The 14044-nt window shown below is 47.8% G+C and overlaps 1 protein-coding gene across 4 annotated transcripts in view; it reads left to right on the forward strand.

The window, feature by feature from the left end:
- EPS8L3 (EPS8 signaling adaptor L3) overlaps positions 1 to 10020 on the forward strand; it is an 88878-nt gene extending 78858 nt beyond the window's left edge. For 3 of the 4 annotated variants that reach the window (XM_069945324.1, XM_069945323.1, XM_069945326.1), the window contains exons 17-20: positions 2164 to 2262; positions 2342 to 2436; positions 5368 to 5500; positions 9892 to 10020. In XM_069945324.1, the coding sequence (XP_069801425.1) occupies positions 2164 to 2262; positions 2342 to 2436; positions 5368 to 5500; positions 9892 to 9897 (333 nt within the window). In that variant the 3' untranslated portion in view covers positions 9898 to 10020. The remainder of the gene's footprint in view (positions 1 to 2163; positions 2263 to 2341; positions 2437 to 5367; positions 5501 to 9891) is intronic. The other variant, XM_069945327.1, reaches the window with a different exon arrangement.
- The last annotated feature ends 4024 nt before the right edge of the window (positions 10021 to 14044 follow it).

Raw genomic sequence — 14044 nt, forward strand, 5'->3', positions numbered from 1 at the left:
CCTAGCTTGGAAGCAGGGGCTGAACTGACTTGTCAGCAGGAAGTGGGAGGTCACATGGTTGCTCCTGGCCAGAGCTAGTCGGCCATTGGAGGAACCATGGTTACAGGTCACGTGATCAACAGCCTTGCATACCACTGTACACTGTAATAATACACAGGAATACATGAGAATACACATTACCAGAGAATACTAGGGGAAAACCAGCAGCAGTTGCAGTGCAAACACTTACCAGAACAGGCATGGACACAGCAAGAGAAATGGCCATAATAGGAGTAGTAGTCTGCATGTTCTGGGACACTGCATGAACATACCCTCAGACCTCCGCACGGCCATAGGACCTTGTAATGATGAACGTCCTCGCCTGTTCCATAGTGTGAGCATACCCTCAGACCTCCGCATGGCCATGTGACCTTGTAATGATGAACGTCCTTGCCTGTTCCATAGTGTGAACATACCCTCAGACCTCCGCACGGCCATAGGACCTTGTAATGATGAACGTCCTCGCCTGTTCCATAGTGTGAGCATACCCTCAGACCTCCGCACGGCCATAGGACCTTGTAATGATGAACGTCCTCGCCTGTTCCATAGTGTGAGCATACCCTCAGACCTCCGCATGGCCACAGGACCTTGTAATGATGAACGTCCTCGCCTGTTCCATAGTGTGAGCATACCCTCAGACCTCCGCACGGCCATAGGACCTTGTAATGATGAACGTCCTCGCCTGTTCCATAGTGTGAACATACCCTCAGACCTCCGCACGGCCACGTGACCTTGTAATGATGAACGTCCTCGCCTGTTCCATAGTGTGAACATACCCTCAGACCTCCGCATGGCCACGTGACCTTGTAATGATGAACGTCCTCGCCTGTTCCATAGTGTGAACATACCCTCAGACCTCCGCATGGCCACGTGACCTTGTAATGATGAACGTCCTCGCCTGTTCCATAGTGTGAGCATACCCTCAGACCTCCGCATGGCCACGTGACCTTGTAATGATGAACGTCCTCGCCTGTTCCATAGTGTGAGCATACCCTCAGACCTCCGCACGGCCATAGGACCTTGTAATGATGAACGTCCTCGCCTGTTCCATAGTGTGAGCATACCCTCAGACCTCCGCATGGCCACAGGACCTTGTAATGATGAACGTCCTTGCCTGTTCCATAGTGTGAGCATACCCTCAGACCTCCGCACGGCCACAGGACCTTGTAATGATGAACGTCCTTGCCTGTTCCATAGTGTGAGCATACCCTCAGACCTCCGCACGGCCATAGGACCTTGTAATGATGAACGTCCTCGCCTGTTCCATAGTGTGAGCATACCCTCAGACCTCCGCACGGCCACAGGACCTTGTAATGATGAACGTCCTTGCCTGTTCCATAGTGTGAGCATACCCTCAGACCTCCGCACGGCCATAGGACCTTGTAATGATGAACGTCCTCGCCTGTTCCATAGTGTGAGCATACCCTCAGACCTCCGCACGGCCATAGGACCTTGTAATGATGAACGTCCTCGCCTGTTCCATAGTGTGAGCATACCCTCAGACCTCCACATGGCCACGTGACCTTGTAATGATGAACGTCCTCGCCTGTTCCATAGTGTGAACATACCCTCAGACCTCCGCATGGCCACAGGACCTTGTAATGATGAACGTCCTCGCCTGTTCCATAGTGTGAACATACCCTCAGACCTCCGCACGGCCATAGGACCTTGTAATGATGAACGTCCTCGCCTGTTCCATAGTGTGAGCATACCCTCAGACCTCCGCATGGCCACGTGACCTTGTAATGATGAACGTCCTTGCCTGTTCCATAGTGTGAACATACCCTCAGACCTCCGCACGGCCATAGGACCTTGTAATGATGAACGTCCTCGCCTGTTCCATAGTGTGAGCATACCCTCAGACCTCCGCATGGCCACGTGACCTTGTAATGATGAACGTCCTCGCCTGTTCCATAGTGTGAGCATACCCTCAGACCTCCGCACGGCCATAGGACCTTGTAATGATGAACGTCCTCGCCTGTTCCATAGTGTGAGCATACCCTCAGACCTCCGCACGGCCATAGGACCTTGTAATGATGAAACCATCACACAGAAACCGTCTATACTTTGTAATGTTCCCTGTATACAGAGTGTTCTGGATTCTCAGTTAATGATTTCCTTTAGGTTCTCGATCAGAGCCGGCAATGGTGGATGGTGGAGAACGTTCGGCAGCAGAGAGGATTTGTACCCAGTAACATATTGGAGAGTACAGATTATAACCAGGTAAATGAACATAATAAGAGCTGAAGAGGTAAGGATGTAATAAGACAAGTCTAACAAGCTGCCATTTGTATCACTGCAGCAGCAGGTTCCCCTACAAGCGGAGACCCGGCTGCAGCAAAGCTCCACGCCAAGGGAAGTGACGGAATGGTTAGAGAGTAGCGGCTTCTCCCGCATGTAGGTGTCCAGCAGTCCTCGCTCTTACACCACTCTTACAGCAGACAGTCTCCAGCTCAGTTTTAGAGATAATAAAAAGGAAAACTGGATAGTCTTAGTTTTCGTCATGTTTTAATGAGACGGGTCACAAGGGTACAAGACCCTATGAAGGGGAGTGTCAGGCCATGCTCACACCTAGGATTTCCCTCAGTCTTTTTTCAACCAAAACCAGGAGCAGAGCTGAGAGGGCAAAATTATTGCCTTAAAGGGGTATTGTGGAGAATTTTTTTTAAATCAGATTTGGAAATGACCTTTATTTAAAATTCTCCAGTCTTCCAGTACTTATTAGCTGCCGTATGTCCTGCAGGAAGTGGTGTATTCTCTCCAGTCTGACACAGTGCTCTCTGCAGCCACCTCTGTCCATGTAACTATGTGTCAGGGGTTGACTTATATGTTAGCACTGGGGAGGGGGGGGGGGTATTTTTTTTTTTTTTGTACTGTAGATTTTATCTGTACTCAAAGGTGGGAAAATGGTTCCGGTTACCAGAGGTGCAAAACGTAGGAAAAAAGTAAAATCACTTGGCAGTAAGGGTATGTGCACACTACGGAATCCTGGTGGAACACATGTCACAGGCTCCGCAGCTCCCATAGGCTTCATTCTATAGTTTGCCAAAAAATGGAGTCTATAGAATCAGCGGAGATGCGCACAGCCACCAGAGTCAGCGAGCGGGTGCGAGCTGCCGAATCCACGGTGTGTGTTCCATCAGGATTCTGTAGTGTGCACATCCCCTAAGAGGGTAAGCCTGAGTGAGAATCTAAAAGGAGATGGAGAATGGTGGAGGGGAAACTAGCAGCAGGTAAGGAGACGCTACATTCCCATCGAGCAGGATGAGGTTTTCTCACCTTCATCCTCAGCACCAGGGGAGTAGCTAATGTCTTCTGGGCCCTGGTGCGAGAGGTCAACTTGGGCCCCCCCCCCCCCCTTCACCAAGTGATGCTACTGGTAGGTGTATGTGTGTACATAGTATACTAAGTATATAGTATACCTGTATACTAAGACCAATAAAACACAGTACCAGATTACAAGTACCAAATATTACCACCACATACTGACTAACACCGCCACATACCAACTAATACCACCACATACCGACTAATACCACCACATACCGACATACCGGTGGCGAGCTATACCCTTTCCCCTGTGGTTGGTGACCTGTCTGGCTGTGATGGGTCCCTTGGGCGGTACTGCCACCCACAGAAAGGGGGGGTGAGCCAAGGATGGTGTAACTACTGTGTAGGTGCTGAAGTAATAATCACTGGGTCCCGTTAGCATAAATAGGTCTTCTTTACTATAAAAATACTTTGTACAATAGCTGATAGTGGACTGTAGACGTGACAGGAGCTGTACTGAGGAGCCTTAGAGTAGCAGAGCTGAGAGTAGTTGAGAGAAGTTTGTGCTGAGAGTCCAGAACAGTGGAGAGAAGCTTGTACGTCAGGTTCAGGGTAGTAGAGAGGAGTGTGTCTAAGACTGAGACTAGTTCTGGAGTGGGGACCTGGCTTTGCCAGGGCCCAGTTGGATCACAGCAGGGACCAACTTGTTTTGCGTCTTCTCTGTTCAACAACCAGACTAAGACTGACTAGTGTGGGAGTATACTTCCTCTCCCCATGGGACTACTTTCTACAGGTGATGTCATATCTTCTGTGAGTGGTGGAGAAGAAAGCATAGAAAAGGAAAGGAGTTCAGGGATAGATAGAGAGGAAGAGAAGGTCCTCATTGGTGCACAGATCACAATAAACAATAACCCTTTGGTTACCTGCAGCTGTGCAAAATACAAGTACAGTTACATACAATAGCGACATCTTGTGGCAAAACTTAAAGTACATGTGGTGATGAAGTAGTACCTAAGCACAGACTTTTGTGAAGGGTATAACATACTGGTGACACCTGTGGTGGGACACCACACACTGATCCATCTGCTTCTCCTCTTCATGAAGATTCTCCATCCATCACTGCAGAGTAGATGAATCTTCATGAGGAGGAAGCATTTGGGCAGATGAGAGTGTCGCCTGTCGTCCTGCCCCCCAGTGCACTGTAATGCTCAATACACATACTAATAAGCCGCAGAATTTCAGGAAAACAATACTGAGGTTGAAGGTAAGAAAACCCGCTTCTTCCTCAGCCCCCCGCTCTTCTGGAAACATAATAGGTTAGATTCTTTTAACCTGCTGTTAGTTTCCCTTTAAGATAAAGAAGGTCATAGGTGACAGCAGCCAAGTTCTATATACTTAAAGGGTAACTATCAGCGGGTAAGAGAAAGCTAACACTATGGAATCCAGGAGGATGACCGGCCGAGGATTCAGCAGCTCGCCCAAGCGCGTATCTTTGCTGCTCCCATAGGCCTTTTTTCTATGGTTTGGCAGATTCCGCCGCCCGCCTGAAGAATGAACCCGCTCCTTCTTTGGGTGGACGGCAGAATCTGATGAACCATAGAATGAAGCCTGTGGGAGCAGCGGTAGGTGCGCAGCCGGACCGGGTGATGGGCATACCCTTACTCCTCAGTCTAGTAAGATCATTAGGAGCACTGGAGGCTGTTAGGAGTACCGCCTGCCCCCAAGGCACTATGGGGGGGGGGGGGGTTGTGCTGGATTTGACAAGAGGAGAAATCTCAGTCTTTCTTTTATGACCTGTTCACTTTTTATAGTCTGTTCCTGGCTTTGGCCTCAAAAATCTGTTCGATAAATCTCTCTATGTGAACACATGAGAACGGTGCCGAGGAGGAAGGTGAGAGACATAATATAAGAGACATACCCTCATCCTCGGCGCCTTCTGCACATTAGGGACATATCAGCGGGTTAGATTCTTCTGTAGATTTGTTCCCCTTTAAGTAGTTTAAAAAAACATTTATGTTTTCAGATAAAAAGAAAAGTTCTCCAATTCTTCTTTTACAGCACAGTAAAGTGCCTTGGAGTTCTAAGCGGTGATCAACTATTAGAACTGAGTCGTGAAGACTTGAAAGCGGTTTGTCCTGAAGAGGGTGGTCGGGTATATTCTCAACTCAACGAAATTCGAGCTTCCTTGATGGTGAGATTTAACATTTTAGGTGTAAAAACAAAGTCCATAATAGCAGTAGCATAAAGTGTCACTGTCGTGTTTTTCTTTTTTGCAGAAATCAATAGTCCAGGCAATTTTAAGAAACTTTGTAATTGGGTTCATTAGGCAAATCTGCCATTATCTGCATTCAGAAATCCTATCCCCAGGTCCCCCACCCCCCACCCACACACACACTACCCCAGGGGGGGGGATGAGGGTCAGGTAGGGTAGTGTGTGTGTGGTGGGGGGGGAGGAGGGTCAGGGGGGGTAGTGTGTGTGTGGTGGTGGGGGGGGGAGGGTCAGGGGGGGTAGTGTGTGTGTGGTGGGGGGGGGAGGAGGGTCAGGGGGGGTAGTGTGTGTGTGGTGGTGGGGGGGGGAGGGTCAGGGGGGGTAGTGTGTGTGTGTGTGTGTGGTGGGGGGGGAGGAGGGTCAGGTGGGGTAGTGTGTGTGTGTGTGTGTGTGGTGGGGGGGAGGAGGGTCAGGTGGGGTAGTGTGTGTGTGTGTGTGGTGGGGGGGGGGGGAGGGTCAGGTGGGGTAGTGTGTGTGTGTGGTGGGGGGGGAGGAGGGTCAGGTGGGGTAATGTGTGTGTGTGTTGGGGGGGGGGAGGAGGGTCAGGGGGGGTAGTGTGTGTGTGTGTTGGGGGGGGGAGGAGGGTCAGGGGGGGTAGTGTGTGTGTGTGTGGTGGGGGGGAGGAGGGTCAGGTGGGGTAATGTGTGTGTGTGTTGGGGGGGGGAGGAGGGTCAGGGGGGGTAGTGTGTGTGTGGTGGGGGGGAGGAGGGTCAGGTGGGGTAATGTGTGTGTGTGTGTGTGTCTGCCCTCTAGGTAAAAGAATCAGTGGGTAAGAATTAATACTTCATAGACACCATTAACACCATTGTGCTGTTATAAACTTCACCAAACAAGCAGCACATCGGACTGTTTTAATTCTGTGCGCTGATACTACTGTGCTTCGGTCCATCCGAAATAAGCAGATTCTGGACTACTTCCCTATTATTTGCTGACAGCATCTTCCATGATAGGAGTTGTACTCCAATGCTGCTAAAGGGTGATCTTTGCTAATTCATTCTGCACTTTCATATATATTGTTTTTCCTTTCTGTATTGTTTTGATTTTAATAAGTTTTCAGTAATTACAATGGTGTTAATGGTGTTTATGAAGTATTAATTCTTACCCACTGCTTCTGTGACCTACAGGGCAGACTTTGGTTTGTTTGTTGGACGCATCAGGTATTGTGTCCTTGTCTGGTTCCCTCAGTTACTGAGATTTGGGTGAGCTGCACTGTACTTTTACTGTATACTAGAAGGGGAACTTAATTACTATGGGGGCACAGCAGGAGACATTACTATATGTAGGGCACAGCAGGAGGCATTATTACTATATGTAGGGCACAGTAGGAGGCATTATTACTATATGGAGGGCACAACAGAAGACATTATTACTATATGGAGGACACAGCAGGAGACATTACTATATGGAGGGCACAGCAGGAGGCACTATTACTATATGGAGGACACAGCAGGAGACATTACTATATGGAGGGCACAGCAGGAGGCACTATTACTATATGTAGGGCACAGCAGGAGGCATTATTACTATATGGGGGCACAGCAGGATGCATTACTATATGGAGGGCACAGCAGGAGGCATTACTATATGTAGGGCACAGCAGGAGGCATTACTACTATATGGAGGGCACAACAGGAGACAATATTACTATATGGAGGGCACAGCAGGAGGCATTATTACTATATGGAGGGCACAACAGGAGACAATATTACTATATGGAGGGCACAGCAGGAGGCATTATTACTATATGGAGGCACAGCAGGAGGCATTATTGCTATATGGAGGGCACAGCAGGAGACATTATTACTATATGGGGGCACAGCAGGAGACATTACTATATGGGGCACATCAGGGGACATTATTACTGTATGGAGGCACAGCAGAGGTATTATTACTATATAGGGGCACAGCAGGAGGCATCATTACTATGGGGCACAACAATGGACATTATTACTATATGGGGGCACAGCAGAGAATCCTACATACAAGGGACAACACACATACCTACCTACTCACTGACACCAGGCAGTGGCATTACTACTGTATGGGAGCCTATAGGAGGGGAAAAGGGAAGGAAGTTGAAGGAAAAGTGTGGCGCCTAATATGTTTGTCTGGCAGGTTCTGAAGTGATGAATTGCAGCTGGAAGAAATCATCATGGTGGTCTGGGTTGAATGGAGAGGAAAAGGGAAAGAGAACAACTCAGATCAAAGAAGACATTACCTGTGAGGTTATTGCATTTTGTAAAACGTTATCTGTTAGGAGTTCCCCGAGGTAGAAAGGTTGGGAAACACTGGCCTAGAGGATAGGAGCGAGGGCAGACCTCCCAGAGGCTGTGTGTACAGGGGGAGCTGGGAAGAAGCTGCCTGGGCAGTGGTGAGCACCACTACTGATGACAGATGACCGAGCCCAGGGCAGGTGGCTGCCTGTGTCTGCTTAGTTGCAGTTATTATGAGTGGCGGCAATAGAGCTGGGCTAATAGAGCGGTCACTGGGGCTACTAGCTTCTGCACTGGGCTCCTTGGCTAACCGCTTACGACGGCACTCGAGGGCCCGGGCCCCGGATGTTTTTGGACCCTAGCAACACCCCTGGTGGGAGCTGTATGAAAGCTGGTATTCAGAAGTCAGAGAGGTCAGTGCTGACTTCAGAGGAGAAAGCCCGGTGATGTAGCTGTAAATTAACTCTTTGTTGTCCTGTTTTGGTGCCTCATCTCCCTTAACCCCTCGGCTCTCCATAGACAATCATGAAGACAGGGAGAAGAGCTTTAAACTGCTTTTTCATGATAAAAATGCATTTTTCAGCTAATAAACCCAAACAAAGTTTCTCAAAATCGTCTGTACTATTTTCTGCAAAAAAAAAAAAAATTAAAACGACAGTGACACTTTACCTTTTGTCTTAAAGGAGAAGTTGCCCTAAAATTTTACTTAAAGTATTGTATTGCCCCCCAAAATTTATACAAATCACCAATATACACTTATTATGGGAAATGCTTATAGTGCTTTTTTCCCATGCACTTACTACTGCATCAATGCTTCACTTCCTGGGTAACACGGTGATGTCACTTCCTGGATAACATGGTGATGTCACGACCCGACTCCCAGAGCTGTGCGGGCTGTGGCGGCTGGAGAGGATGATGGCAGAGAGACGCTCAGTGTCCCTCCAGTGTCCTGTGTCCCTCAGTGTCCCCCTGCCATCATCCTCTCCAGCAGCCACATCCCGCACAGCTCTGGGAGTATTGACATCCCCATGTTATCCAGGAGGTGACATCGCCATGTTATCCAGGAAGTGACGTCACCATGTTACCCAGGAAGTGAAGTCACCATGTTACCCAGGAAGTGAAGTCACCATGTTACCCAGGAAGTGACGTCACCATGTTATCCAGGAAGTGACGTCACCATGTTATCCAGGAAGTGACGTCACCATGTTATCCAGGAAGTGACGTCACCATGTTATCCAGGAAGTGAAGTCACCATGTTACCCAGGAAGTGACGTCACCATGTTACCCAGGAAGTGACATCACCATGTTATCCAGGAAGTGAAGCCTTGATGCAGTAGTAAGTGCAGGGAAAAAAGCACTTTATAAGCATTTCCCGTAATAACTGTATATTGGGGATTTGTATAACTTTTGGGGGGCAATACAATACTTTAATAAAAAATTTAGCCAGCCTTCTCTTGTAAAGGAGTGTGATACGGCTCTGCTGTGATGATAACGTATACTACACAATGAGACAGTAATAGATCCAATGGGTGTCGCACACAATACTGTCATTTTACTGTTTTTAAAATAACAGCGGCTGGTTTTGAAACAATAGCAACAACTGATTGGATTCGAACATGATCAAGCTCATCTCTAATATCTTCCTAATAAGTTGTGTTACAATAATGAATGTGCTTACAGGTAGAAAAAAAGTTTAAAATCTACTTAAGGGGTTCCTCCAATTTAAAAGATTACCAGTCATTTTTAAAAACCTGTCTGACGTGTCATAGCGATATGTAACTATTCACACCACTCTCCAAGCGGAACCAATTAGTGACAAGCAGAAACTAGCTTGTGCAGCATTCAGATCAGAAACAGTAAAGCTACTTACTCGCAAAAAACAGCACCACCCTAGGTTGTGTGTGGTATTACAAGTCAGGTCTAATCACTTCAATGGAACTGAGCTGCAAACCCCACACACAACCTATGGACAGGAGAGGTGGTGCATCGGGAAGAAAGCCGCCATGTTTTTCAAGCCTGGAGAACCCCTTTAATTTGGACAATCTCTTTAAAGTTCCATTTATCAGTTTACCAGTTTAACACTTTTTATGTTCCATTTAGATGTAAAAGTTCATGAAGTGACCCAGGAAGTTTCTACCAGACATTTCAAGAGGAAGTTATCACCATATACAGACACTGTTGTAATAAAGTTATCCATCCAAATCTATTCAAATAAATTATCTATAACTACCATGGACTCATCATTTTGGAACCAACTTTTTTTTTTTTTTTTAATCCTTAAAGGAGAACTTGGGGGAAATGTAAAAATCCTGGGTGGGCAGGGTAGAGTGGGAACATAATAGAGAAGTCATACTTACCAGTCCTCGTGCCCTCACAGAGCAGGGTCATCACTACTGCTCATGATCCACCTCCTGCACGTGACTACTAACTCACGCCGCGGCTAAGATATGCCAACTCAGGCGGTGAGACACTGACTGGATGAGCGGGTGGTTTCTGCTGGGATGTGACCATGCAGAATACCCCCTCCCCCCCCCTCTCAGCAGTTGTTCCCCCCCATACTGTATACCTCCCTCCCCCTTTGTAGTTGTCCCCCCCCCCATACTGTATACCTCCCTCCCCCCCTCTGTAGTTGTTCCCCCATACTGTATACCTCCCCCCTCTGTAGTTGTCCCCCCCATACTGTATACCTCCCTCCCCCCTCTGCAGTTGTTCCCCCCATACTGTATACCTCCCTCTCCCCTCTGTAGTTGTTCCCCCCATACTATATACCTCCCTCCCCCCTCTGCAGTTGTTCCCCCTCAATACTGTATACCTCCCTCCCCCATGTAGTTGCCCCCCCCCCATACTCTATACCTCCCTCCTCCTCTGTAGATGTTCCCCCCCCCATACTGTATACATCCCTCCCCCTCTTTAGTTGTTCCCCCCATAGTGTATACCTCCCTCCCTCTCTGCAGTTGTTCCCCCCCATACTGTATACTTCCCTCCCCCTCTTTAGTTGTCCCCCCATACTGTCTACCTCCCTCCTCCTCTGTAGATGTTCCCCCCCATACTATGTACCTCCCTCCCCCATGTAGTTGCCCCCCCATACTGTATACCTCCCTCCCTCTCTGCAGTTGTCCCCCCCATACTGTATACTTCCCTCCCCCTCTTTAGTTGTCCCCCCCATACTGTATACCTCCCTCCTCCTCTGTAGTTGTTCCCCCCCCATACTGTATACCTCCCTCCCCCTCTTTAGTTGTTCCCCCCCATAGTGTATACCTCCCTCCTCCTCTGTAGTTGTTCCCCCCCATACTGTATACCTCCCTCCCCCATGTAGTTGCCCCCCCCATACTGTATACCTCCCTCCCTCTCTGCAGTTGTTCCCCCCCATACTGTATACCTCCCTCCCCCTCTGTAGTTGCCCCCCCCATACTGTATACCTCCCTCCCTCTCTGCAGTTGTTCCCCCCCATACTGTATACCTCCCTCCCCCATGTAGTTGCCCCCCCCATACTGTATACCTCCCTCCCTCTCTGCAGTTGTTCCCCCCCATACTGTATACCTCCCTCCCCCTCTTTAGTTGTCCCCCCATACTGTATACCTCCCTCCCTCTCTGCAGTTGTTCCCCCCCCTCCCCCCCTGTAGTAGTTGCTCCCCCATTCTCCCTCGCACTTGATGGGGTTTTGGTTTATAGCTCAAACATGCAGGTGTAAGGGGTGATATTAAATGACTGCATACTATGTGGCTGGTTCCACCACCGAACCTCCAAATACAATAAAACTAAAATATAAATCAAAACAATATAAAAATGAAAAAGAAAATAACATGCAAACAGCAGAGGGCTAAAATAACAAAAAACAAAGATTTTCATTTTTTATATTGTTTTGATTCATATTTTAGTTTTATTGTATTTGGAGGTTCGGTGGTGGAACCAGCCACATAGTATGCAGCCATTTAACCCTTAGAGGACCGGGGCAATTTCAATTTTTGCAAAGTGCCATAGCACTTGCATTTTTCCACCTAGAAACCCACATGATCCCTTATTTTTTGCGCCACTAATTGTACTTTGCAATGACAGGCGGAATTTTTTTCATAAAGTACACTGCGAAACCAGAAAAAAATTCAATGTGTGGTGAAAATGAAAAAAAAAAAATCTTTTATTTATTTATTTTTTTTCCTTTTTACGCCATTCGCCCTGGGGTTAAACTGACTTGTTATACATGTTACATATCGTTGTAATCGTAACGACTTGAGGAACATGTATAACTTCTATATTATCTGATGGCCTGTAAAAAATTCAAACCATTGTTAACAAATATACGTTCCTTACAATCGCTCCATTCCCAGGCTTAGGCTGGGTTCATACTACGGAATTCTCGCAAATAAACTCCACATAATTCCGTCAGCTGTCCACACGTACGGCCGCGCGCCTTTCCGCCGGCTCCATAGACACCATTGTATAGGCCGGTGTATTCCGCTAACCGCTGACAGAAGTGACATGTCACTTCTTTCGGCGGATAGCGGAATACGCCAGCCCATAGAATGGCGTCTATGGAGCCGGCGGAAAAGCGCGCGGACATACTGCGGAATTCCGTGGACATTGTCCACGAGAATTTCATAGTATGAACCCACCCTTATAACGCTTTTATCCTTTGGTCTATGGGGCTGTGTCAGGTGTCATTTTTTGCGCCATGATGTGTTCTTTCTATCGGTACCTTGATTGCGCATATACGAAGATCACTTATTACAATATTTCTGGATTGGATGCGACCAAAAATGCGCAATTTTGCACTCTGGGATTTTTTTGCGCTTGCGCCATTTACCATGCGAGATCAGGAATGTGATTAATTAATAGTTTGGGCGATGACGCACACGGCGATAGCAAACATGTTTATTTATTTATTTTTATTTATTTATAACCTGGGAAAAGGGGGGTGATTCAGACTTTTATTAGGGGAGGGGGCTTTTTACTAATAACAACACTTTTTTTTTCCCAACCAAAGTGTATTGTGATGAATTTGTCACAGAGTGGAATGAGGCCCTAAGTGAGTGCTCCATACGTCTTATGAAGGCTATTACCAAATATGAGGCCTTGGAGCTTGAAACCTTAACCCCTTATGGACAGAGCCTGAAATGGCCTTAACCTCTTAAGGACATAGGACGTATGCGTACGTCATATGTCCTCACTTGCACTTCAAAGCGGGGCCGCGCGGCGGCCCCGCTTTGAAGTGCCGGGATCCCGGGTGCCGCGAGTAGCCCGGGACCGCTGCTATTAGCGGGCACGGTCTGATCGCCGTGCCCGCTAATTAGCTAATCGGAGGCAGCTGTCAAAGTTGACAGCTGCCTCCGATTACCGGAGGCAACGTTTCCCTGGGGTCTAGTGGGGGAGATCGCTCCTCCGGGACCTTGTCCCGGAGGAGCGATCTCCGTTACTGATGCCGGCCGGGGACGCGTCCAAGATGGCGCCGTCCTCGGCTCGGCACTCGTTCGTTTTCGGCTGCAGCAGCCGAAAGCAAACGAGTGCCGATCTCATGGATCTCTGCAGCATATCTATGCTGCAGAGATCTTAATGAGAGATCCAAGTGTATATACTAGAAGTCCCCCAGGGGGAATAACCCTAACCCCAGGGGGGGAATAACCCTAACCCCAGGGAGGAATAACCCTAACCCCAGGGGGGGGAATAACCCTAACCCCAGGGGGGGAAAAACCCTAACCCCAGGAGGAATAACCCTAACCCCAGGGGGGGGAATAACCCTAACCCCAGGGGGGGAATAACCCTAACCCCAGGGGGGCTTCTAGTATATGTGTAAAAAAATAAAATAAAATGTTGTTAATAGTAAAAAGCCCCCTCCCCTAATAAAAGTCTGAATCACCCCCCTTTTCCCAGGTTTTAAATAAAAGTAAACAAATAAATAAATAAATAAACATGTTTGGTATCGCCGCGTGCGTAATCGCCCGAACTATTAATTAATCACATTACTGATCTCGTACGGTAAACGGCGTCAGCGCAAAAAAATCCCAAAGTGCAAAATTGCGCATTTTTGGTCGCATCAAATCCAGAAAAAATGTAATAAAAAGCGATCAAAAAGTCGTATATGCGCAATCAAGGTACCGATAGAAAGATCACATCATGGCGCAAAAAATGACACCTGACACAGCCCCATAGACCAAAGGATAAAAGCGCTATAAGCCGGGAATGGGGCGATTTTAAGGAACGTATATTGGTTAACAACGGTTTGAATTTTTTACAGGCCATCAGATACAATATAAGTTAT

The sequence above is a fragment of the Dendropsophus ebraccatus genome, chromosome 11 (assembly GCF_027789765.1).
Source record: "Dendropsophus ebraccatus isolate aDenEbr1 chromosome 11, aDenEbr1.pat, whole genome shotgun sequence".
Taxonomy (NCBI): Eukaryota; Metazoa; Chordata; class Amphibia; order Anura; family Hylidae; genus Dendropsophus; species Dendropsophus ebraccatus.